Source organism: Leucopleurus acutus, assembly GCF_964270905.1.
Source record: "Leucopleurus acutus genome assembly, chromosome: 21".
Classification (NCBI taxonomy): Eukaryota; Metazoa; Chordata; class Mammalia; order Artiodactyla; family Delphinidae; genus Leucopleurus; species Leucopleurus acutus.
Window position 1 is genome coordinate 34,801,414 of NC_139163.1, and position 24,611 is coordinate 34,826,024.

The 24,611-nt window shown below is 37.8% G+C and overlaps 1 protein-coding gene across 7 annotated transcripts in view; it reads left to right on the forward strand.

The window, feature by feature from the left end:
* The window catches only part of PSD3 (pleckstrin and Sec7 domain containing 3), a gene marked incomplete at its 5' end in the record, with an annotated part of 582,691 nt that overhangs the window by 483,638 nt on the left and 74,442 nt on the right, over positions 1–24,611 (forward strand). For all 7 annotated transcript variants that reach the window (XM_082863887.1, XM_082863881.1, XM_082863882.1 and 4 more), the window contains one exon: positions 15,252–15,322. In XM_082863887.1, coding sequence (XP_082720013.1) covers positions 15,252–15,322 — 71 coding nt within the window. The remainder of the gene's footprint in view (positions 1–15,251; positions 15,323–24,611) is intronic.

A 24,611-nucleotide genomic window follows, 5' to 3' on the forward strand; every position in this document is an offset into this window, starting at 1 on the left:
CATTGGCCAGAATTTGAAAGAGTGATAATACCAAATGCTGGCAAGGATTTTAGAGCAGTGAGCACTCTTCCACCCCATGCATGTGAGTGTCGGTGGTATTACCACTTTGGAAGACAGTTGGCAATAATCAATAAAGTTGGAAAAGCCTACACCTGTGTCTCAGTTAACCCAGTCCTAGGTACGTATCTACAGAAACTCTTGCCATTTTACAAGGAGGGGATTGTTCATAGCAACATTATGTTAGATCAAAATAAAACAACCTAAATGGCCCTTAATAAGAGATTGGAAAGGTTTCATATATTCATATAGTAGAAAATTATGTAACAGTGAAAAGCAAGTAACTAGAGTTACAATTTTTAACATGAATGACTCTCACAAAAGGTAATGTTTAATGAAAAAAAGCAACTTGCAGAAGAATGTGCATATATGGTAACATCTTAAAGCATGCAACACAGCACTATTTTGAATAGGAACACATCCACATAGGAATCATTAAATATGCTTAGTGGTTACCTCTGGCAAGGGGAAGAACATGCAGTCAGTGAGGAGTACCTAGCAATTCAACTATATTGACAATTTTAAAAAATTAGGTACACATATGTTTCTTGCTCTTGATAGCCTTCTGATCTCTTAATGTTTCATTATAAAATTTTTAAAACTTGATAGAACACCTGATTGCATGGGAAATTTAGAAGCAGTTGGTATTTTTCTTGAAGTCTGTGCAAGAAAAATAATAATTATAAAACCGAAAACCCCAAAATTAGTATTCACCTCGTAATATTTTAAACCTTCACCACAATAATAAAATTTTGGTTTTTTTGTTTTTCACATTTAGAAATGTAAAAAATTTAATTATGGTTACACAATGGAATGTAAATATTGTCCACCTTGACCCTGTAAGAATACAGATGAAAAAATTTGGGGTGTAAAAGTGGAGAGGGGAGAGCCCAAGGGAAACAGGGATAGAGCCATCATGCTGCTCTTAGAGAGAAGTGGAAAGGGGCTACCTAATACCCAAGAAGCAGGAAATAATGTTGTTAGCATGCTCTTAAAACTACTGGGACAACAAATAAGATGCAGATAAAAAGCCATACAAATGTACTGGGCAGGTGGAATGGAGCAGTCACATTTGCTAGTCCTCATCTCTCACAGCAGAAAATCAATAGAGAATTTTACAATCTATTATCACAGCACATTGTTTAGGGATATGATGCAAATTAACTACCCCGAGAAACAGTAAATGTTAAAAAGTGGTTTCTTTTGGAAAATGGTATTGGAGGAGTTGGGAAGAAGTGAATCAAAGAAGCTAATTATGTGGACATACCACTTTAGTAATTTTGAAATATTTGAATCACATTTCCAGTATAGATCCTTCATTGATTTTACCCACCTGAGATCTGTTTCTATTTGAAATATTGAAATGTTCATTGCTTTTTAAGGGTGTGGGAGCCATATTTGTTTCACATTTTAGATCTCATTTTAAACGCTTTGGATGTAAGGAGTGTTGAGTAGTGTCTTGAGAAGGTTAGGGGGTTTCACTCACTTTAGAGGGGTTTACACATTGCCTGTCAGTGAAAGTTTTGAAAATTCAGTCCCACATGTCAAATTTGAGAGAGTAGATGATATTCTGAGTCACACTTACTGAAAATAGAGTTTATAATGGCACTGCAGGCAGAATTCTTTGTTATTGTATAACACTGGGAACAGCGACACTGTAATTAAGAGATAATAAAAGTGGAATATTTTTTCCCCAGAAGACAGTGTCTCCTCCTATTAGAGAAAGACTCTTTAAGTGGAGGCAAAGCAAAGCAATTATTTTAAAACTAAGCTAAGTTCCCCCTCCTTGCCACTTTGCTGTTCTGTGGCAGCAGGGTTGTATAATGAAGCCCTTTGACACAAGGCCAAAGAGCAGTGCCATGAGGGTGGCCATTTGAGTCCTCAAGTAGGAGTTTGGTGGCGGTCTAGTTCTGGTGGCATTTTATCTGTGTTCGATGAGGAGTGCCTCTTCACAATTCTACATTTAGACTAAATAACTTTTAGGTTTTTAAGTTCCATTTTGATGGCTCTTGTCTTTCATTTAAAATCCACCCTTTCTTTCATTAGTGTTGGTTAAAAGAGGTCACCCACTGTTCTCAGAAGCAATTTGACAAGGAATGTGGAATAGAAACTATAATCTTTTAGCACCAAAAAAACTCTGTTCGGAATCTGAATATTTCTTTCTGAAAGAAGAATGCACAGTTTTCACTACATCTGATTTTTAGAAATTATTCTGTTTGTACTGTTGACTCATTCTATTTATATTTTCAGTATAGTTAAAATTTAGGAGAAAGAAGAAAATAATCTTCATTTCTCTATGTTTGTTTATTACAGTTTATCAAAGTCTTCAGTAACCTGATGTAAATTTGAAATTAAAAATGCAATACTGGTTTCCTAAAGGAAATAATTATGGTGATGGAAATTTATGTACCAAAATTTTATCACTGGATAGTACAGAATTAAGAATTTGAGCTTTGAAACTAGATAGATCATTGATTCATTTTAGAAATTTTTTTTTCTTTTTTGGACAAGAAAGTAGAATTTATTGGTGGGCAAGTAGGGAGGGGACAGTGCCAAGGCTCTCGTGAGTGCAGGGCCCGCCATGTGTCCAGGGGCCACGATTAGGGATGTATTTGACCTCACAGCCATCTGGGATGGGCCTCTTTTCTGCCACCATGCTTTCAAATTCATCCTCATTAAACTGAGTAAATCCCCCCTTCTTGGAGATGTGGATCTTCTGGCAGCCAGGGAACTTGAACTTGGCCCTGAGGAGGGCCTCAGTCACATGCTCCTTGTTCTGCAGCTTGGTGCAGATGGACATCATGACTTGGCCAATGTGGACCCTGGCCACTGCACCCTGGGGCTTTCCAAAGGCACCTCACATACCTGTCTGGAGCCTCAACTGGGGACAGCATACCAGTCACGAATGTCCACTGGAAAGGGCTGAATCCAACATCCCTTAGGGCAACCCATACTGGCAACAAGCTCATACACTACACTACCAAGGAGCCTGTTGTTTGCAGCCACTGCACACCAGGCCCCCATGGGGAAAAGAGCACAGTCGGCTTAATTGGCTGCAAAGTAGAAATTCTTTCGAGCACCAGCTGTGTGCCAGTCCATTCACTCTTGATGGGAAATAAGGAGAGGGAGGGGATATACCTGAACAGGTGTCATTCAGCTGAAAGCTGAATTGCAAAAGGAAGTCCATAACATCTTTGGATACAAATGGCATATATGAGTATTCCAGTGAGGGAAATAGGTAATGCAAAAGCCTCAAAGGTGAGAATGCCACCTTAAGGTGCTTATTAGCACAGTGTCTGGCACATAGAAAGAACCTAATTGTTATTTAAGAACTTAATTATTATTTTAGGTAATATTAGCAGCAGCAGCAGCATTATTGCCATCATCATCTTGGAAACAGCTGAATGACCAGCAAGAGCAATACAGTGTCACTCTTGCAGTCATTTTTAAAATGACATATGATATATAAGTAGAAATGTTTAAAGGAAACAAGTATGATATCCCAATTTTGTGGCAGACGTGTGCGTAGTAAAATGATTAGGAGCTTATATACTGAAATGCTCTCTGGTGGTTAGACTGGTGATTTTACATATTTTTTCTATGTGTGTTTTTTTCTGTTATTTTCCATATTTTTTATTTACTTTGAAATTTTTTGCCATTGACACTGGATGAATATAACTTACATTATCAGGGAAAATCAGTGTTTTATGTTAAACATTTGTTATTTAAAATATAACATCAATGCAATAGAATATTTAAAGGCCTAATGAAATATAATGATGTCTAAAATATATTAAAATGTTTTCAAAAAAAGACAAATGGAAAAAGGTATAACAAACACTTAAGCATGATTACCAACAAAAATTGACTGTTAAATAACAAAAAATGCAATAAAATAAATTTAAAAGATATAATTGGCTTTATTAAACCATCAGTCAATTGGGCAGCATCCCACCTTGCAAGCAGAGAGGAGCTTGGAGGAGCCGTACAAAGTCAAGGCTTTTATAGGCAGGAGAGAAGGGAAAAGGGGAGAGTGGTCACCTCATCTTCTTCTGGGGTATGGAAAGGGCCTGTGTAGCAGATTTCCTCATTGCTGCTGACAAGAAACTTCCAGACTAGTTGGTTAAGACCATTCCTGGAGGAGGTTGTACTGCAATTACTGCAATTAGGTTAGTTATTAAGCCTCGGTCTGGTGAGGTGGGCTGAGCACAAGTGACTCCATTTGGGGCCTATTGTCTCTTTTTTAAGATGACTTATGATAAGGTGGTGGGTATTAAACCTCCCTTTTAAAAATCTGCTAATGGCTGTTGTGGTACTGTTCTTACATAAATAAATTGGGGATGGGGATCGTTGACAAATGTTTCATGTTGTTTTAGCAGCATTTAGTAATTTGTATCAAGGCTGCTTGTTGCAGTCCTCTTAGGAATGCAGTCCTGGTTACAAGGTGGGAAGTCCCAAGGTGGGAAGGGGTGAAGCTCTTCCAAGCACTGGCAGTCTAAACAAATGGAAGAGGTTGGCCTGACATGGAAAAGCTAAGAGTTACACACATGGTGGCATCACTTCAGATGCAGTTCATGGCAGTGCCTGTTTTCTAGCATCTGTGTCAGCAGTCTTGTAGGAAGGGTTGGGAACCGTGTTTTAGAAAGGGGAGCTGGCAGTCTCTCCTGAAGCTCCTAAGTTTGGGGTAAAACAGTCAGACTGCTGTCATCTTCCCTGAGAACAGCCTCTGTCTGCAGGCTGCTCTTCCTTGCCACTAGGAGTTATTTTTGTTGACCTGTAGTAGCTTTTGCCCAGGGGCGTGTTAAAGGTGCCAATGGGGCTTGGGCTATTTTACAGTTAAGGTAGCCTACTTGAATTCTATTTGTAGAAATGCATGCTCAGCAGCATCTTAGACTCTAAAGTTTATTGGTCATAAGGTGCTTGTGAAGTTGAACAAACTTGATTTGGTGTCACTTGATGAGCCAGATTCAGGCTTATCTGATTTAGCAGTTGCCTGCGTTCCTCAGATAGACTGTAATAATTTACCCTTACATTTTATTTTAGTATGTTGCTCTCTGTAAGTTTGATAATGAATCCTGTAAATTGCTCAAAAAATTATGAAAAAACATAGTATGCTTGATTTTCTTGGAGTTCAGTGTTCATATCTTTCACATATAATGAAGTTATTGAACTTCAGTAACATTTTGCTATTGTCTAACTTTTTAAGGTGGTTATTAAAATAGCAAGTTCTCCAGCATCTTCCTTCAGTTTATAAGAATTATGAGCATGGTGACTATGGTTAATAACACTGTATTACATAATTGAAAGTTGCTAAGAGGATAGATCTTAAAAGTCCTCATCACAAGAAAAAAACTGCGGTAATGTATGGTGATAGATGTTAAGTACACTTACAGTGGTCACCATTTTGCAGTATAGACAAATATTGAATCATGTTGTACACCTGAAACTAACATAATGTTACATGTCATTATATGTCAGATTTTTAAAAAAAGAATTATGGGATGCTGTTTGTTTCCTAGAATTTAAAGTCCCTTTCCACAGATGTCCATTCTTTAATAATTATTGAAAACCCATAGCAATTTGTCAAGCTATGTTTGTTCCTTATGAGCCTGGGTCTTTACTGATATCCTATTTCCATATCCAACATCCTCTTGTTGAAATAATCTGTATGGAAATTTTGTCCTGCCTCTTCTTTGCTCTTTAACCAACCTGAGTTTTCAAATGTATTTCACCTAAATGATGGAGACACTTTTTAAAAAAATTATCTTCAATGTTTGTTGAGTTGCCTCATCTACATGCCTATTTAGGACATCTGATGCTTTTCTTCTTTTTCGAGTTTTTAATCTGTTCTCTGGACACAGTAACAAATAGTACTTGCTTGGAGATTCCATTCTAGTATAGGGGGAGCTCAATAATAAATAGGTGGTATTTCAGGTGACTGTTAAGTGATCCAGAGAAAAATAAGGCAAGGTGAGGAGAGGAAGCCCTGGGGGATGTGACATCTGAGCAGCGACCTGATTGAAGTGAAGGGGCAGAGGTCATGCTGGTATCTGGGAAAGCAGCAGCGAAGAAAATGTGCGGGATGTTCATCTGTCAAAATGCTAAAAAAGTTTATATGACTCTAGTATTTGTTTTTCCTGAAAAAATAGCTGTATATTCTGGGTTATTTTTGTCTTTCTCGCTGCCTGCACACTTTTCCCGTAACCTTAGCTCATGATGATATGTTCTTATTATGTTCTGCCCTCTTCTCCAACCTCAGCACAAGTCCTTTACATTCTCCCTGTGCTTCTAGCAATGGCTAGCTGTGAAACCATCTCCTAGCTGAGTGGAGGAACGTATTTGTTTACAAGTTGGGTTTGTACATTTTTATGGCTTATTACTTGGGTAAAAATTTCTCCATCAGCTTTTGTTCCCCCTCCCACTGTTCACTTTTACTATTTGCATTCATGTTTGATGTATCCAATGTCAAGACAGGACAGGACCTGGGACAAAACAGAAACAATAAATATGTTAATGAATGTGCTGTACTCCATCCTCCCCCCAATTAAATTAAGGGTGAAAGGTTACCCCTTTTCTATTAAAATGCATCAGGAATGTCTGGGGCCGGGGTGGGGGTTCTTCTCAAAATATTGACTTTAACAAAGAAAAATTTCTGAATACATGAATGATGTTTAAAAAGTAAGTCTTTGTGTTTTAGCATGGAAATTGGATGCATTTTCTTTTAGAAGACAGTATCCCTAACAATAAAAAATACACTTTTAAAAGATTCACATGTATTAACTCATCTGATTTTCAGAATAACCCTATGAGGTGTAGGTAGCATTTTCTTACTGTTTTACAGAGACAGTAAGTGACGCATGGGGAGGCTGACTTGCCCAAGGTCACTCAGGTGAAACCAGAATTTCAAATCATGTGCTCTCTGTGGAAAATACTATGTTGGCTTTTGTCCAGAGGCCATCCTGATAAAGGATGGTGGTGATCAGTATTATGAGTCTTCTGTAATTGAGATCCATGTTTTGATTCAGTGTCTTAGTCCAGATATACTGTAGAGAAGGTGGAGGGCCAAAGAAAACCCCCCTTTTCTATCTGCTGAAAACGAAATCCTCATTTAGAACCTTCTCTGACTTGTAAACCCTACACATGGGTAGAATTAGTGACTTCCTCCTCTCTTTACCTGCTTGAAACCTCCACTGTGGTTGCTTTCGGTTAGTGCCATGCTACCGGTAATTTGGTTTATACAACTTATCACTGTTAATGTGAACTGTTTAGGGGGAGGGTTTGTGTCCTAATAACCTTTATGAAACAACACTGTAAAGTAATTATTGTATGTTGTAGTGTCATTTTATAGATTTATAACCAGAGATGTTAGGCAACTTGTTGAAAGTCAGAGAAATAGTAGACAGCAGGGTATGAATAAAATCCAAGTTTCCTGGTTCTTGGTCCAGAGTACTTTCTGCCATTCCAGAAAGATCAATTTAGGGTAAAAGTCTTGACTTCTTAAAGGAATAGAATCACATCCAGAGTGAACATCATCCTGCCAGGGGCATCCTGGGGAGCATATTCTTCCAATTCTCTCTTGTGTTTCATGTTCTGTTCTCTACCAGTGATGTAAACCTATTTCTATTATAAAAAGAAGGAAATGTTTTTCAGGGAAAAGCAATCTGTATAGGTTGTACTTCTAGTTCCTGTAAGGCTGCCCCAGTTTTTCCTTTTATAAAATAGAGTTGACTGCAGGTAACAGCTCCCAGTCGTAAAGAGAAAGATTATAAAGATTAACTGATTTTTTTTAAATGTGTAAATTGCCTTAAATGTTTCAAAGGTAAATGATTTAGAAATATAAGATAGTAATAGTACTGTTTTATTTCTACCACTCTGTTATAAACCTGGAGATAATTAACACTATGAGTTGCTTAATATTGTGTGAGTTTTCTCCCAAAGGTAACTTCTGTTGTGGGCAGCTGGGATTCCATTGCTTCAAGCAGTAATCTGAGTGTCTCAGTTACTCAACTAAGATTTAATGGTACTTCTTATGGTGGTGCCTGAGAATATTTTATGAAAGGAAGTTAGGGATAAATATACAAGGATTACTGTTAACTTCACATAATGATTTGTAGGGAGAGCTGTCATCCATGAATTTATCTAAATCCTTTGCATACCAGTCATAGAAAGCAAACTCCCCCTGCCTGGGGTGCACCTTCAGCTGCCTCAGTGACGTAGAATTGAAGAGCTTGCTTCCTACCAAGGTAGCATATCTCTTCATTCTATAGTAGAGATACTTTAAGAATTTTGCCCAGTTTTCAGATGCTGTCACTAGGGAATTAAACTTTAGAAATGTCTTGTGCCTTTTACAAATCTCGTACAGTTGTACAGTGTAGAAGGGCTTTTGCTGAGCACATCTTTGTTTCCAAGATTTATTTTGTAATGCCCTCGGTGGTGTTGCATTATATTTTAAATGTCTTTCTCCCATTAACATATAGAAATTGAAGGTATTTTACATGGAGCTTATTACATCCTCACATTTCCCTTGTTTCCTAGCCTGGCAAGGCCTCCATTGTTAGCTTTCAGGCCATAACTTAAGAATTGTTTCTAATTAGTGTGGATATGGCTTACTGACCTTCTCTACCATTTGGGGAAAAAATGATATTTTTGTCACTTTACTGGGGCAATGGAAGTATATTTTTCAGGCCAACAGACAGGAAAGAAAGGTTTGTGTATTAAAAGAAAAAATAGACACTGTCCATACTATGTCTTTCTATGCTTCTTAAGTCTTTCTGATATTAAACTTGAAGAAAAGGAAAAAGTAGATAATCAGGGAACCCACAGTGTGGAGTGTTCAAAAACAGGGCAAGATTTTGATGAAAATAGAAAAATTGGAACAGTAAGATCTTAAACGCAATCTGTTCCCAGTTCGGTTCAGAAGAAATTAAAGTTGGAGAGTATAGCATGCAAATAAAAACCTTTGCATGAAGCTTATACCTTTTGGTGAATTAAAAAAATAAATATCTTTATTTTCTGGCATATATCCGTCATTACTCTTTACTGAATATTTCATTGCTCGGGAGTATTTTATACCTTCCTCTTTATGAAAGAAGGGTGACAGGCTGTGCTTTCATTCTCGGTTGTGCATTTAACTATTTTTTAAAGATCAGTGGTAGTAACTGAAGCCAAAATATTGTTCATTGTACTTCATATTTTCAAGAAGACTTCTTCAAATGTATAATAAAGATAAGGTCAGAATACTAATAAGAACTGGTTTATAATATTGAAGATTTAATGATAGTTTCACCACTGCTCAGGTTTGGAACAACTGCGAATTTCTCTTTTGCAGAAATGTGTTGTGTGTGTGGTGTAAAAAGTCACAGAGGCCTGTTGACTTTTTTGTTTCTTGTTTTACTTTGAATTTCACCCCTATATCTCAGAGTCTACCAACTCAGTGTGGATGAGTCTAGTTTGACTGCTCTTTCCCTGCATACAAACCAGAGTAAAAGTGGCCAGTGCGATGGGGAACCTAGTGCTGCAGGTTAGTGAAGTCTCAGAGTCCACATCTGTAAAATGAAGAATATAGAAGTGGCTCCTCACAGAGTTGTGGGCTTTAGTTAACATACATCCAGTTTTGGAACAGTGCTTAAAACAGTATGTTCTCGATAAATGTTAGCTGATGCTATCACTACTGCTACAATTATTACTGCTATTAGCCTTATTACTCTGCAAAATGCTAGGTGAGCTAGGGGGCAGACACAGGATCGTGGCTCAGTTCTGAGCTGCATCGCCATGAGCAGGGGTGCTTCTGAAGGCATCAGCGAGATCAGAGAACACACCTGACTTGCATTCCCCTGCTGTCCTATCTTCTCATTCCCTGCCGTCTGTGCTTACCTCACTGGAGTAGTACACCTGACTATTGCAAAGGATTGTCACCTGGAGAGTTTCCCCTTAATGTATCCATAGAACATGTTTCCTCCTCCGAGTTGCACTAGACAGTAGCTTTGAAATCCGTATGTAGGTAGCCCCCTCAGTAGCTTACACCACCTCTCAGAGCTGCAGATGTAGTTATAATGGAGACATCAATGTGAAATAGAGGCAGTGATGCCTAACTGAAAGGATCATTTGGATCAAAGAACGTTTATAATGCGTGCCCAGTGCTCAGAGCACTGTAGTGTAGGTGCTCAGTTAGCACTGCTGCCTTCCCCTTTCTTTCCAGTTCTTTGTCTTTATTGTGCACCTCTATCCATATTTTGGGCTTTTTCTCTCATGTGGGCGATTGTAACAGCCTCCTTCCTTGTTCTAGTTTCTCTCATCCTGTCCTCTGCTCCTATCTCCTTATCCTGCTTCAAATGAATTCTAGATTATAAAATTTGTGAATGAATTCTTCAAAAGAAAAGAAAAAATGAGAAACTGTTTTTTGGCAACACGATGGCCTACAAATTCCAAAACTCATACATTATGAAACATCTAAAAGTGATTAAAATATTTTTAAACACCTTTTAAATGAGTGGATGAACCTGTAACAATGAAAGGGAAATGAGTACAAATCTAGGAAGTGAGCTAGCCCTGGGACTGCTAATCCCTCAGGGCATCTGTGGATCTGGGTGCCCAAGGAGTACTGGAGATAAAACTACCAGCTTTTAGCACAGAGGACAAAAAGATAGAGTATGAAGGAGCTGTGAAGCCGCCTGTGGGGTAGACTGAGAAGTTAGAGTATCAGAAGTTTCAATAGCGGAGACAATGGAGAGACAGTATTCAAACATATGATGACTGCAAGTGTTTGGAAATGATACCTGAGAAGCCCAGGGCTGGATAAACGTGAAGAAACCTGTACGTAAACAACATGAAGTAATGTCTTCATGAGAAAAGGTAATTGTCCACCTAGACTTTTTTTTAATTAATTAAGTAATTAATTTTGCGCTGCATTGGGTCTTTGTTGCTGCACACAGGCTTTCTCTAGTTGTGGCGAGCGAGGGCTACTGTTCTTTGCGGTGCTTGGGCTTCCCATTCCGGTGGCTTCTCTTGTTGTGGAGCATGGGCTCTAGGCGCGCAGGCTTCAGTAGTTGTGACACACGGGCTCAGTAGTTGTGGCTCGTGGACTCTAGAGCACAGGCTCAGTAGTTGTAGTGCACGGGCTTAGTTGCTCCGTGGCATGTGGGATCTTCCCAGACCAGGGCTCGAACCTGTGTCCCCTGCATTGGCAGGCAGATTCTCAGCCACTATGCCACCAGGGAAGTCCCTAGAATTTTTTATGAAATAAAGACATTTTCATATGAAGAAAAACAGAAAAAGATTTGCCACCAAAAGACCCTCACTAAAAGAACTTCTAAGTATAGATTTCAGTAAGTAGTTGAAAATGGCCTCCAAAAACAACCTGAGTTACAGAAGTAACAAATAAAGGTAATATTATAGTAAACATGAGGGAAAATCTAAGCAGACAGTGGCAATTTATACAAAATGTCTACTTCAGTAGTATTAAACAAGACAAAAGTAATAGACACTGTTATCATGTAAGGTTGGAGACAGTTGATGAGTTAAAATACACCAAGATTCTTTTATTTTCAAGAAGAAGGAAAGCAGTCTTTGAACTCTGGGTATGCATGTTAAAAATAGCCGTGGAAGTGTAGTCTAGTGCACAAAATGGTATCTTTTGATCAAGTTTGGCAAACACCTTTTCACAGTAGGCACCCAGATATTTGTTAAAATGCATCTACCTACCAACCGGCTACCACCCTTGTAGTTAGAGCCTTGCAGTAGGATACATCCAGTTTCCAGTCAGTAACTTCACTGATTCCTTCCACCATGTTCACTATGTAACTACAGTTATAGCTCTTTCCCCAGCTTTCTGTACTTAATAATGAATGTGCTATGATGTCAGATTTAACTCCCTCTACAGTTGTCATTATGAGGGACAATCCTCCTCATTCAGTGGGGTCCAGCCCTGTGTTTCACGTGGCAAGCCTCACCGAGGGTGCAAAAGCCATAGCTGCACTGTGTGTGTGTGGCTTTAAAATCAGGGCCGCTGAGGCTGCCTCTACAGCCTTCCCATCCTGTTTAGTGCACAGTGGTCCTTTTCTTCCCTGAATTCCACTGTAAAATGGAGGTAATACTAGTGTCTTATTTTTAGCATTGTGGTGTGCGTTAAACAACTAAGTTATAATTGACCAAAAACAAGATTAAGTTTTACACTTCTGTGGGAGCTGGAAAAATAGAGCATGGCGCACAGGGTTAATGCTCCCTGACTCAGCATTGGTCACCCACAGGTGACTTGCGATCAGAGTTTGGTTGGAGAGATCTTTGGGATCCATTTCTAGGAGGCTTAGTGTGGTAAAGATGAAGATCTGTTAAAAGTTTTTGTGAACATGTACACCAATTTGTTACCAAATTGGTGGACTAGACCCACACTGGGGTCCTAACCCGGGTGGAGACTCCTTGTCTCCGTCAAGGAGGTTCTTTTTCTGCTCGGATTCACACAGCCACTAATGAAACCAATGAAGAGCCTGGGACAGCACAGCCTTTATTCAATGGCCAAAGAATGGAAAGAAGCCAGAACTCGGTTCCCAAATCAACTTCTCAACCCAATTCAGGCAGAGACACAATGTACATAGGAGGGTCCAGGTAAAAGGGTGGGAATTGGAAAGAGAGGGAGGAATATTCATGAATAGAGGTATGGTTTGGATCCGGACCTGATGCAACACTCCTTTTCAGTCCTTGTATGGGCTTTTCCAGTTGTTGTCATGGCAGTTGTCAACTATCCTGGTGTCAGTGGGTGTGTCGATTAGCTAATCTGGCTCAAGGTCACTGGAAGTCAAATCTTCCCCCATCTTGGGCTTAGTTGGTTCTGACCAGTTCTTCTTTTTCTCCTTGCAGCTTCCTCCTGAAACTTAGATAAGAGCAATTGGTTTGCATTTGAGGGAGGGGCAGGGTTATGATTCTGGGGCAACAACCTTGGTAACAGATTAATAGATTTCTACTTGAAAAGCAGAAAACTAGATTTGTAAATCTTTAAACTGAAGGAATCTCAAGATGCCACTAAATTAGTTTTAGGGCTTTGGGGAAAGCCTTTCAAATCCAGGACCTGTGTTCCTCCTATAGAAAACAGAAGGGTTTCTCTAAGTTCTTCTCCAGCATTAGCCAGTGCTTTGCCTTAAGTTATATGAATTATCCACATTTTAAAATGAAGCAGCTGAAGTCCTGAGAGGTTGGGAGACTGGTCGGGAGTTACCGAATTAGGGTTAGTGGGTGAGAGGAGAGGTTTGAGACAAGGTCTAGAGACCAGCTGGTCTGCCTTCCAGCAGGTACCTCCACCACACCGCTGCCTCTGTCCTGCTCTGCAGCAGCTCCTGCAGCCCGGGGCCACTTCTGTGTGCCCTGCTCTCACATGGACCAGATCAGGATTTGACATCTATTGAAAAAGGCAGTCAACATTTATTTCATATATATATATATATATATATATATATATATATATATATATATACACACACATGTATGATGATCTATGGCTTTCTTTATAGTAGCCACTTGTTTTTCTTTATAAAGAAGGTTATGGCGCTTCCCTGGTGGCGCAGTGGTTAAGAATCCACCTGCCAATGCAGGGGGCAAGGGTTTGAGTCCTGGTCCGGGAAGATCCCACATGCCGCGCAGCAACTAAGCTTGTGTGCCACAACTACTGAGCCTGCGCTCTAGAGCTGCGAGCCACAACTACTGAGACCACGAGCCACAGCTACTGAAGCCCACACTCCTAGAGCCCATGCTCCACAACAGGAGAGGCCACCGCAATGAGTAGCCCCCGCGCCGCAATGAAGAGTAGCCCCTGCTCGCCGCAACTAGAGAAAGCCCACGTGCAGCAACGAAGACCCAACACAGCCAAAAATAAATAAATAAAATAAATAATTTTTTTAAAAAAAGAAGATTATGGTATACATTTTTTGAGCATTTATTTTTGAGTACACACTTTAAAATCTTACGTGATGGAAACAGATGGGATGAAATTTTTTTATTTCCCCTGGAAACCTACAGAGTGGATGTTTTGAGTCCTATTTTGCCAGGTGGATATCTCAGTATGGTGTTGGCAGGAGCACCCATGTTCTGTAGGTGGCTATTCACCTACTTTCCAAGCCTAACGATTCTTCAGTCAAAGGAGATTTAAAAGATTTACTTAAGAATAATGCACTTCCTAATTTAATCAGGCATCCAGGTTAAAGACAGCCTAAAGACAGCCAAATAGTTGATAACAGAATAAGAATAAATGGCCCTTCCTGCATATTTGGTAGACATTAGAGAAATGGTATTCAGGTAATAACTTTTCCAGTTATGGATTTTAATTTTATCAAGATTAAGAATAAATAGTAAACTGTTTTGCTAATCTGTGCTTTTACTTTAGGACAATCTGTAAAGTTTTATATAAGTCAATAGAGAAATTCTACTTTATACTCCAGGAAAATATAAATAAAGGAAATATAAGGACTTCCGGAAGAAACTTAGTTTGGAGAATTTTTATAAAGGTGCCTAATGTCTGCCTTGCACTATGCAAGGTTCTGTGAATTCTGAAGATGAAGGATATCTGTTCTCAGGTTATTCACAGTCTACTGAAAGAGGCATTTAGAAAAAAAAAAATTATGTTACAGGGCAGCATGATCTGCAGCAGAGGTATCACAAATTGCCACAGGAGTAATAATAATTAAAGTTACAGTCCAGCTGGTGGATGTTTGGGAGAAAGGCCAAGAGGAGTCCTTTTATATTCCGGGACTTTTTTCTTATGACTCCTGGAAACTTTGACGAAGCCATGAAGGCTCTGGTTCGTGAGCCCTTAGATTAATGTGTGTTTCCAATATGCCTCTTGCTTTTTCAGTCTTTTAGTCACCTCTACTGGAGCACAGACCGCAGAGCCTTGCTGCTTGGGCTCAGAGTCCTGCTTCTCCTCTTCCTAGTTATGTGACCATAAGCAGAGTACTTCTCTGTGCTTCAGTTTTATAAAAAGACAAGAGTAATAGTACCTACCTCACAGTGTTATTGTGAGGATTAAATGAGATCATACTGCCTGTTACACAGTAAGTCTCAAGAAAATTTTAGTTCTCATTATTATTAGTCTCGGTAGCAAATAAACCAGGAACATTGAAGCATAATCACCATGTTGACCTTTTAGGTTCTCCTTCGAAAAACGCAAATTTCCATCAAATAAAATTTTTCAATTTTTTTTCCCTTTCTAGCTCCAAGAGGAAAGCGAGGATGGAAGACCTTTTATGCTGTACTAAAGGGAACAGTTCTTTACTTGCAAAAGGTAAAAGTAGATACAAAAAAATGAAGCCTGTAAAACTTTATGAAGTGATAATTAGACAGGTTACCTAGAAAATACTCACTTTGTACAAAGAGGCCACATCAAACACCCAAAAGACTGTTTAATTGATATCTAAATTCTCTTTTAGATTTTTCTTTTTTGTTTCTGGTGCAAAAATTGTTTTGGAAATTATTTATATATATATGTACATATATTACATTTTATAAATATAAAAGGTTATATACATGTATATGTGAGTGTATGTGATCAGAGGGAGTGGATGAGCTGTGTTCTAATTATATTCAATTAGAAATGTTGAATATAAGTTGATAAGTTAGACTTCATATTGTCTATTCAGGTTCAGATTGCGGTAACACTTGTTTCAATGGGTATTTATACTATAGATTAGTTTTATCCCTCATTTATTTAGTTATTTATCTTCATTTAGATCCTACCTAAATCTAGAAACACATTTTCTTTCAAGTCCTGGTATTTAACACTGCAAATGTATTCCAGTTACCTGGGTAAGTGTTTGACCATACCATTTCCTGTCAGGGTCCTTTCTTCTAATCCCCAAGTTTGGAAATTAGTTTGGTATCAACTTTATATATTCTGACCTTTGAAGGCTAGTCCCTGGAGCTTCCGCCTCCCTACCTCTGTGTGCGTGGAGATGGGAAAGTTGTGTCTTGACTGGAATAAGTACACCACGTCCCAGGGCCCAACAGGACTCTAGCTCCCACCTCAAAGGAAAGCTTGGAAATACTTTTTCTTTTTAATATGATAAAAAACATAATGTGAGATCTCACTCAATAAAATTTTAAGTGAATAGTACAGTATTATAAACTTTATAAGCACCATGTTGTACAGTAGATCTGTAGAAACTTTCCATCTTGCAAGACAAACAGTACCCCATGAACAGCAGTTCTCCCATTTCCCCCTCTCCCCAGCCCCTAGCAACCACCTTTCTACTCTCTGTTTTTATAAGTTTGACTCTCTCAGATACTTCACATAAATGGCAACAAGCAGTGTTTGTCCTTCTGTGACTGGCTGATTTCACTTAACGTAAAAGGTTCATCCATGTTACAGCATATGACAGAATTTTCCTCTTTTTTATGACTGAACAATATTCCATTGTTTACTTCATTTTCTTTTTCCATTGATTCGTCCATGGACATTTATGTTGTTTCTACCTCTTGGTTATTGTGAACAATACTGCAGTGAACATGGTGTGCAGATATGTCTTTGAGATCCTGATTTCAGTTCCCAGAAGTGGAATTGCTGGATCATATGATAGTTCTACTTTAAATTTTTTGAAGAACCTCTATATTGTTTTCCACAGTGGCTGAATCATTTTAAATTTACACCAACAATGCACAGGAGTTCCAGTTTCTCCAAATGCATGTCAACATGTGTTATTTTCTGGGTTGTTTTAAAAAAATATTTTTTAATAATGGCCATACTAACAGGCATGAGATGATACTTCCTTGTGATTTTGATTTACATTTTCCTGACAATTAGTGATGATGAGCATTTTTTCATATCCCTGTTGACCATATGTGTGTTGTCTGTGGAGAAATGTTTATTCAGATCCTTTGACCATTTTTTAATCAGGTTATTTGGGTTTTTTGCTATTGAGTTTAGAAATTCCTTATATATTTTGAATATTAATCCCTTATCATATATGTGGTTTTCAGGTATTTTCTCCCATTCTGTAAGTGGCCTTTTCACTCTCTTGATTGTTTCCTTTGTTGTGCAGAAGCTTTTTAGTTTTACATAATCCCGTTTCTCTATTTTTGTTTTTGTTACCTGTTGTTTTGGTGTGTATCCAAGAAATCATTGCCAATGTAAATGCCAAGAAGCTTTTCCTCTGTGGTTTTTTCTAGGAGTTTCATAGTTTCAAAGCTTAAACATTTAAATCCGTGATGAGTTGACTTTTGTGTATGGTGTATGTTAAGGATGAACTTGCGTTCTTTTTCATGTGGACATCCAGTTTTCCTAGTACTACTTGTTGAGGAGATTATCTTTTCTCCTTTGTGTTCTTTTGGGACCCTGTGGAAGATCAGTTGATGGGATTGTTTCTGGGCTGTCTATTCTGTTACATTGGACTACATGTATGTCTTTATACCACTACCATAATTTTTTGATTACTATGGCTTTGAAATATGTTTAGAAATGGAGAAGTGTGAGGATTCTAAATTTGTTATTCTTTCTCAATATCATTTGGAGCATTCAGGATCCTTTGTAGTTCCATATGAATTGTGAAGGTGAATTTTTCAATTTCTGCAAAAACTACCATTGGGATTTTGATAAGGATTACATTGAATCTGTAGGTGACTTTGGATAGTATGGGCATTTTGATAATATTAAGTCTTCCAATCCATGAACATAGGATATCTTTCCATTTATTTGCGTCTTTAAGTTCTATCAGCAGTGTTTCGTACTTTTTATTGTATAAGTTTTTCACTCCCTTTATTAAGTTTATTCCTAAAGTATTTTATTGTGTTTGATTCTGTTGTAAATGGAATTGTTTTCTTAATTTCCTTTTTGGATTGTTCATCATTAGTTTATAGAAATGCAACTGATCTTTACACGCTGACTTTTGTATCCTGCAACTTTGCGGAATTTATTTCTTAGTTCTAACAGTTCTTTTGTGTAATCTTTAGAGTTTTCTGTATTTAAGGTCATGGAATTTGTAAACAAAGATAATTTTACTTTTTCCTTTCCTATTTAGATGTCTTTAATTATTTTTTCTTCTCTGATGGCTGGGCTAGGACTTCAGTACTATGTTGAATAGAAATGCCAAGAGTGGGCATTTTTGTCTTGTTTCTTTTCTTAAAGAAAAAGCCTTCAGTTTTTCACCATTGAGTATGATGTTAGCTGTGGGCTTTTTATATATGATCTTTATTATAGTGAAGTAATTTCTTTTTATTCCTAGTTTGTAGAATGTTTTTATCATGTGAAAGGTTGTTGAATTTTTATTAAATGCTTTTTCTGCATCTATTGAGATGATCATGTGATTTGTAACATTTGTTATGTTAATGTGGTTTATCATACTAGTTAATTTTCATAAGTTGAAGCATTCTTGCATTCCAGGGGTAAATCCCAGTTGGTCATGGTATATGCACCTTTCTTTTTTTTTTTTTTTTTTTTTGCAGTACACGGGCCTCTCACTGCTGTGGCCTCTCCCGTTGTGGAGCACAGGCTCCGGACACACAGGCTCAGCGGCCATGGCTCACAGGCCCAGCCGCTCCGTGGCATGTGGGATCCTCCCAGACCGGGGCATGAACCCGTGTCCCCTGCATCAGCAGGCAGACTCTCAACCACTGCGCCACCTGGGAAGCCCCTGCACCTTTCATAATATGATGTTGGATTTGGTTTGCTGATATTTCGTTGTGGATTTTTGAGTCTATATTCATCAGAGATATGGCCTGTAGTTTTCTTTTCTTGTAGTATCTTTTTCTGGTTTTGGTATCAGGCTAATGCTGGCCTCATGAAATGATTTTAAAAGTGTTCCCTCCTCTTGAATATTTTATAAGAATTTGAGAAGGATTGGCGTTAATTCTTTAAGAGTTGGGTAGAATTTACTTGTGAGGCTGAATGGTCCTCGACTTTTCTTTGTTGGGAGGTTTTTGATTACTGATTTAATCTACATGCTAGTTATAGGTCTATTCTGATTTTTATTCATAATTCAGTTTTAGCAAATTGTGTTTCTAGGGATTTATCCATTTTTTCTAGATTGCCCAATTTGTTGGTGTATAATTGTACATAGTTGTTTCTTATAATATTTTTATTTCTCTGACATTAGTTGTAATGTCTCATCTTTCATTTCTGATTTTACTTATTTGAGTCTTCTCTCTGTTTTCCTTAGTAGTCTAGTTAAAGGATTGTCAATGTTATTATTTTCAAAAAACCAACTCTTAATTTCAATGATTTTTTTTCCCTCTACTGTTTTTCTGATCTCTATTTCATTTATTTCTGTACTAATCTTTATTTTTTGAGGGAAGTGAATTTTATTTGAGCTGCTGGCGTTTTGAAGATTTACTCTTTTCTTCTATTACAAATAGGTTTTTAAGACAACTAAGGAGAGATTATCACCCTTGAGGTATGATACTAAAATTAGTGTTTTCACATCTAAGACATTATTACTTGTAAGTCAGTCAAAATTACTGCTATTTAATTTTTTTTTTTTATTTTAGCACATAAAGATAGGTTTTTGTTTTTAGGACAAATTATCTCAAATGCTTGTTTTAAAAATGTAGTTCTTTTTTTTAATTTATTTATTTTAGTTATTTATATTTGGCTGCACTGGGTCTTCACTGCTGCTCGTGGGCTCTCTCTTGCTGCAGCAAGCAGGGGCCACTCTTCATTGTGGTGTGCAGGCTTCTGATTGCAGTGGTCTCTCCCATTGCGGAACATGGGCTCTTGGCACGCGGGCTTCCGTAGTTGTGGCACGTGAGCTCAGCAGCTGTGGCCCGCAGGCTCCAGAGCGTAGGCTCAGCAGCTGTGGCACACGGGCCCAGCCGCTCTGCAGCATGAGGGATCTTCCCAGACCAGGGCTCAAACCCACGTCCCCTGCATTGGCAGGCGGGCTCTCAGTCACTGTGCCACCAGGGAAGCCCAAAAATATAGTTCTACTTTGTACCAAACTTGAAATATTTAGCAAAAATTAGCATCATGATCAGTATTCCAGCTTACGTCTTCAGAATTTCACAGTTGATGCAAAATGTTTATTATTTTTCTTATTGTTATGTTGATATGAATCCTTTATGTATGTAAAGTCCACTTGCTAACAAGGGCTACACTGAAGCTATGTAAACTCCCTAATAATTGAATCTGTGTCCTAGCATGTGGCACACCAACATTTTAAAAAAGGGTCTCTGAGCAACTTTGATGAATATTGTTTGCTATCTTGTTTTTTTGAGGTTCTTCTCCCATTTATTATTTTTCTTTTTTTTTATTATTTAAGTATAATTGACCTACAACACTGTTAGTTTCTGGTACACAACATAGTGATTCGATATTTTTTATATATTACAAAATGAACACCACAATAAGTCTAGTTACCATCTGTCACCATATAAAGTTATTATATTATTATTAACTGTATTCCCCATGCTGTACATTTAATCCTTGTGACTCATTTATTTGGTGACAAAAGTATGTACCTCTTAATCTCCCTCACCTATTTTATTCACTCCTCCACCCACCTTTCTCTGGCAACCACTTGTTTGTATTCTGTATCTATGACTCTTTCTGTTTTGTTATGTTTGTTTTGTTTTTTAAATTGTACATGCAAGTGAAATCATGTGGTGTTTGTCTTTCTCTGACTTATTTCACTTAGCATAATAACCTCTAGGTCCATCTATGTTATTGCAAGTGGCAAGATTTCATTCTTTTTCTATTGCTGAGTAATATTCTGTTATAAATGTATATATGCCACATTCATCTATCAGTGGACATTTAGGTTGCTTCCATATCTTGGCTATTGTAAATAATGCTGCAATGAACATAGGGGTGCATGAATCTTTTTAAAATAGCATTTTTGTTTTCTTCAGAAAAATACCCAGAAATGGAATTGCTGGATCTTATGGTAGTTCTGTTTTTTAAATTTTGAGGGACATCCAAACTGTTTTCCGTAGTGGCTGCACCAGTTTACATTCCTGCCAACAGTGCACAAGGATTCCTATCTCCACATCCTTGCCAACACATTGTTTATTGTCTTTTGGATTACAGCCATTCTGACAGGTATGATGTAATATCTCATTGTAGTCTTGATTTGCATTTCCCTGATGATTAGTGATGTTGAGCATGTTTTCATCCATCTGTTGGCCATTTGTGTCTTCTTTGGAAAATGTCTATTTAAGTCCTCTGCCCATAATTTCATCAGCTTGTTTTATTTTGTTTTGATGTTGAATTATATGGAACCTTTGTATATTTAGGATATTAACCCCTTATCAGATATTATTGCTTCAGAGATCTTCTCTGATTTAGTAGACTGTCTTTTCATTTTATTAATAGTTTTCTTAATTGTGCAAAAGTTTTTCGTTTGATATAGTGCCATTTGCTTATTTTTGCATTTCTTTCCCTTGCCTGAGGAGACGTATCCAAAAAATATTGCTTAGACCAATGTCAAAGAGCATACTGCCTGTGTTTTCTTCTAGGAATTCTATAATTTTACATCTTCCATTCAAGTCTTTAACCCATTTTGAGTTTATTTTTTATAGGTTGTGAGAAAGTAGTCCAGTTTAATTCTTTGGAATGTAACTGTCCAGTTTTCCCAGCAACATTTATTGAAGAAGCACTCTTTTCCCATCTTTTCCCTAGGTTTATTCTGAGATATTTATCCTTTTTGTTGCAATTGTTAATGGGATTGTTTTCTTTCTATTAGTTTGCTGTTAGTGTAAAGAAACACAAAATTGCTTTTGTATCCTGTAACTTTACTGAATTAATTTATTAGTTCTAATAGTTTTTTGTTGTCATCTTTAGGATTTTCTAAATATAGTATCCTCTGCAAACTGTGACTTTTACTTCCTCCTTTCCAGTTTGGATGCCTTGTATTTCTTTTTCTTGCCTGATTGCTGTGGCTAGCACTTCCAGTCCTATGTTGAATAAAAGTGGCAATTGTGGCCATTGTTGTCTTGTTCCTGATTGTAGAAGAAATGCTTTCAGCTTTTCACAGTTGATAATGATACTGGCTGTAGGTTTGTCATATGTGGCTTTTATTAGGTTGAGGTATGTTCCCTCCATACCCACTTTGTTGAAAGTTTTTATTACAAATGGACGTTGAATTTTGTCAGAACCTTTTTCTGCATCTATTGAGATGGTCATGAGTTTTATTCTTCAGTTTGTTACTGTGGTGTATCATTGATTGTTTTGTGGATATTGAACCATCCTTGCATCCTAGAATAAATTCCACTTAATTGTGGTGTATGATCTCTTAATGTATTTTTGAATTCAATTTGCCAATATTTTGTTGAGGATTTTTGTATCTATGTTCAGTGGGGATACTAACCTACAGTTTTCTTTTTTTTTTTTTTAACATCTTTATTGGGGTATAATTGCTTTACAATGGTGTGTTAGTTTCTGCCCCATAACAAACTGAATCAGTTATGCATATACATATGTTCCCATATCTCTTCCCTCTTGCGTCTCCCTCCCTCCCACCCTCCCTATCCCACCCCTCCAGGCGGTCACAAAGCGCCGAGCCGATATCCCTGTGCCATGCGGCTGCTTCCCACAAGCTATCTACCTTACGTGTGTTAGTGTGTATATACCCATGACTCTCTCTCGCCCTCTCACAGCTCACCCTTCCCCCTCCCCATATCCTCAAGTCCGTTCTCCAGTAGGTCTGTGTCTTTATTCCTGTCTTACCCCTAGGTTCTTCATGACATTTTTCTTTTCTTCTTAAATTCCATATATATCTGTTAGCATACAGTATTTGTCTTTTTCTTTCTGACTTACTTCACTCTGTATGACAGACTCTAGGTCTATCCACCTCATTACAAATAGCTCAATTTCGTTTCTTTTTATGGCTGAGTAATATTCCATTGTATATATGTGCCACATCTTCTTTATCCATTCATCCGATGATGGGCACTTAGGTGGTTTCCATCTCCGGGCTATTGTAAATAGAGCTGCAATGAACATTTTGGTACACGACTCTTTCTGAATTATGGTTTTCTCAGGGTATATGCCCAGTAGTGGGATTGCTGGGTCATATGGTAGTTCTATTTGTAGTTTTTTAAGGAACCTCCATACCGTTCTCCATAGTGGCTGAACCAATTCACATTCCCACCAGCAGTGCAAGAGGGTTCCCTTTTCTCCACACCCTCTCCAGCATTTATTGTTTCTAGATTTTTTGATGATGGCCATTCTGACTGGTGTGAGATGATATCTCATTATAGTTTTGATTTGCATTTCTCTAATGATTAATGATGTTGAGCATTCTTTCATGTGTTTGTTGGCAGTCTCTATATCTTCTTTGGAGAAATGTCTGTTTAGGTCTTCTGCCCATTTTTGGATTGAGTTGTTTGTTTTTTTGTTATTGAGCTGCATGAGCTGCTTATAAATTTTGGAGATTAATCCTTTGTCAGTTGTTTCATTTGCAAATATTTTCTCCCATTCTGAGGGTTGTCTTTTGGTCTTGTTTATGGTTTCCTTTGCTGTGCAAAAGCTTTGAGGTTTCATTAGGTCCAATTTGTTTATTTTTGTTTTTATTTCCATTTCTCTAGGAGGTAGGTCAGAAAGGATCTGGCTGTGATTTATATCATAGAGTGTTCTGCCTATGTTTTCCTCTAAGAGTTGGATAGTTTCTGGCCTTACATTTAGGTCTTTAATCCATTTTGAGCTTATTTTTGTGTATGGTGTTAGGGAGTGATCTAATCTCATACTTTTACAAGTATCTGTCCAGTTTTCCCAGCACCACTTATTGAAGAGGCTGTCCTTTCTCCACTGTACATTCCTGCCACCTTTATCAAAGATAAGGTGTCCATATGTGCGTGGGTTTATCTCTGGGCTTTCTATATGTTCCATTGATCTTTCTGGTTTTTTGCCGGTACCATACTGTCTTGATTACTGTAGCTCTGTATTAGAGTCTGAAGTCAGAGAGCCTGATTCCTCCAGCTCCTTTTTTCGTTCTCAAGATTGCTTTGGCTATTCGGGGTCTTTTGTGTTTCCATACAAATTGCAAAATTTTTTGTTCTAGTTCTGTGAAAAATGCCAGTGGTAGTTTGATAGGGATTGCATTGAATCTGTAGATTGCTTTGGGTAGTAGAGTCATTTTCACAATGTTGATTCTTCCAATCCAAGAACATGGTATATCTCTCCATCTATTTGTATCATCTTTAATTTCTTTCATCAGTGTCTTATAATTTTCTGCATACAGGTCTTTTGTCTCCTTAGGTAGGTTTATTCCTAGATATTTTATTCTTTTTGTTGCAATGGTAAATGGGAGTGTTTTCTTGATTTCACTTTCAGATTTTTCATCATTAGTATATAGGAATGCCAGAGATTTCTGTGCATTAATTTTGTATCCTGCTACTTTACCAAATTCATTGATTAGCTCTAGTAGTTTTCTGGTAGCATCTTTAGGATTTTCTATGTATAGTATCATGTCATCTGCAAATAGTGACAGCTTTACTTCTTCTTTTCCGATTTGGATTCCTTTTATTTCCCTTTCTTCTCTGTGGCTAAAACTTCCAAAACTATGTTGAATAACAGTGGTGAGAGTGGGCAACCTTCTCTTGTTCCTGATCTTAGTGGAAATGCTTTCAGTTTTTCACCATTGAGGATG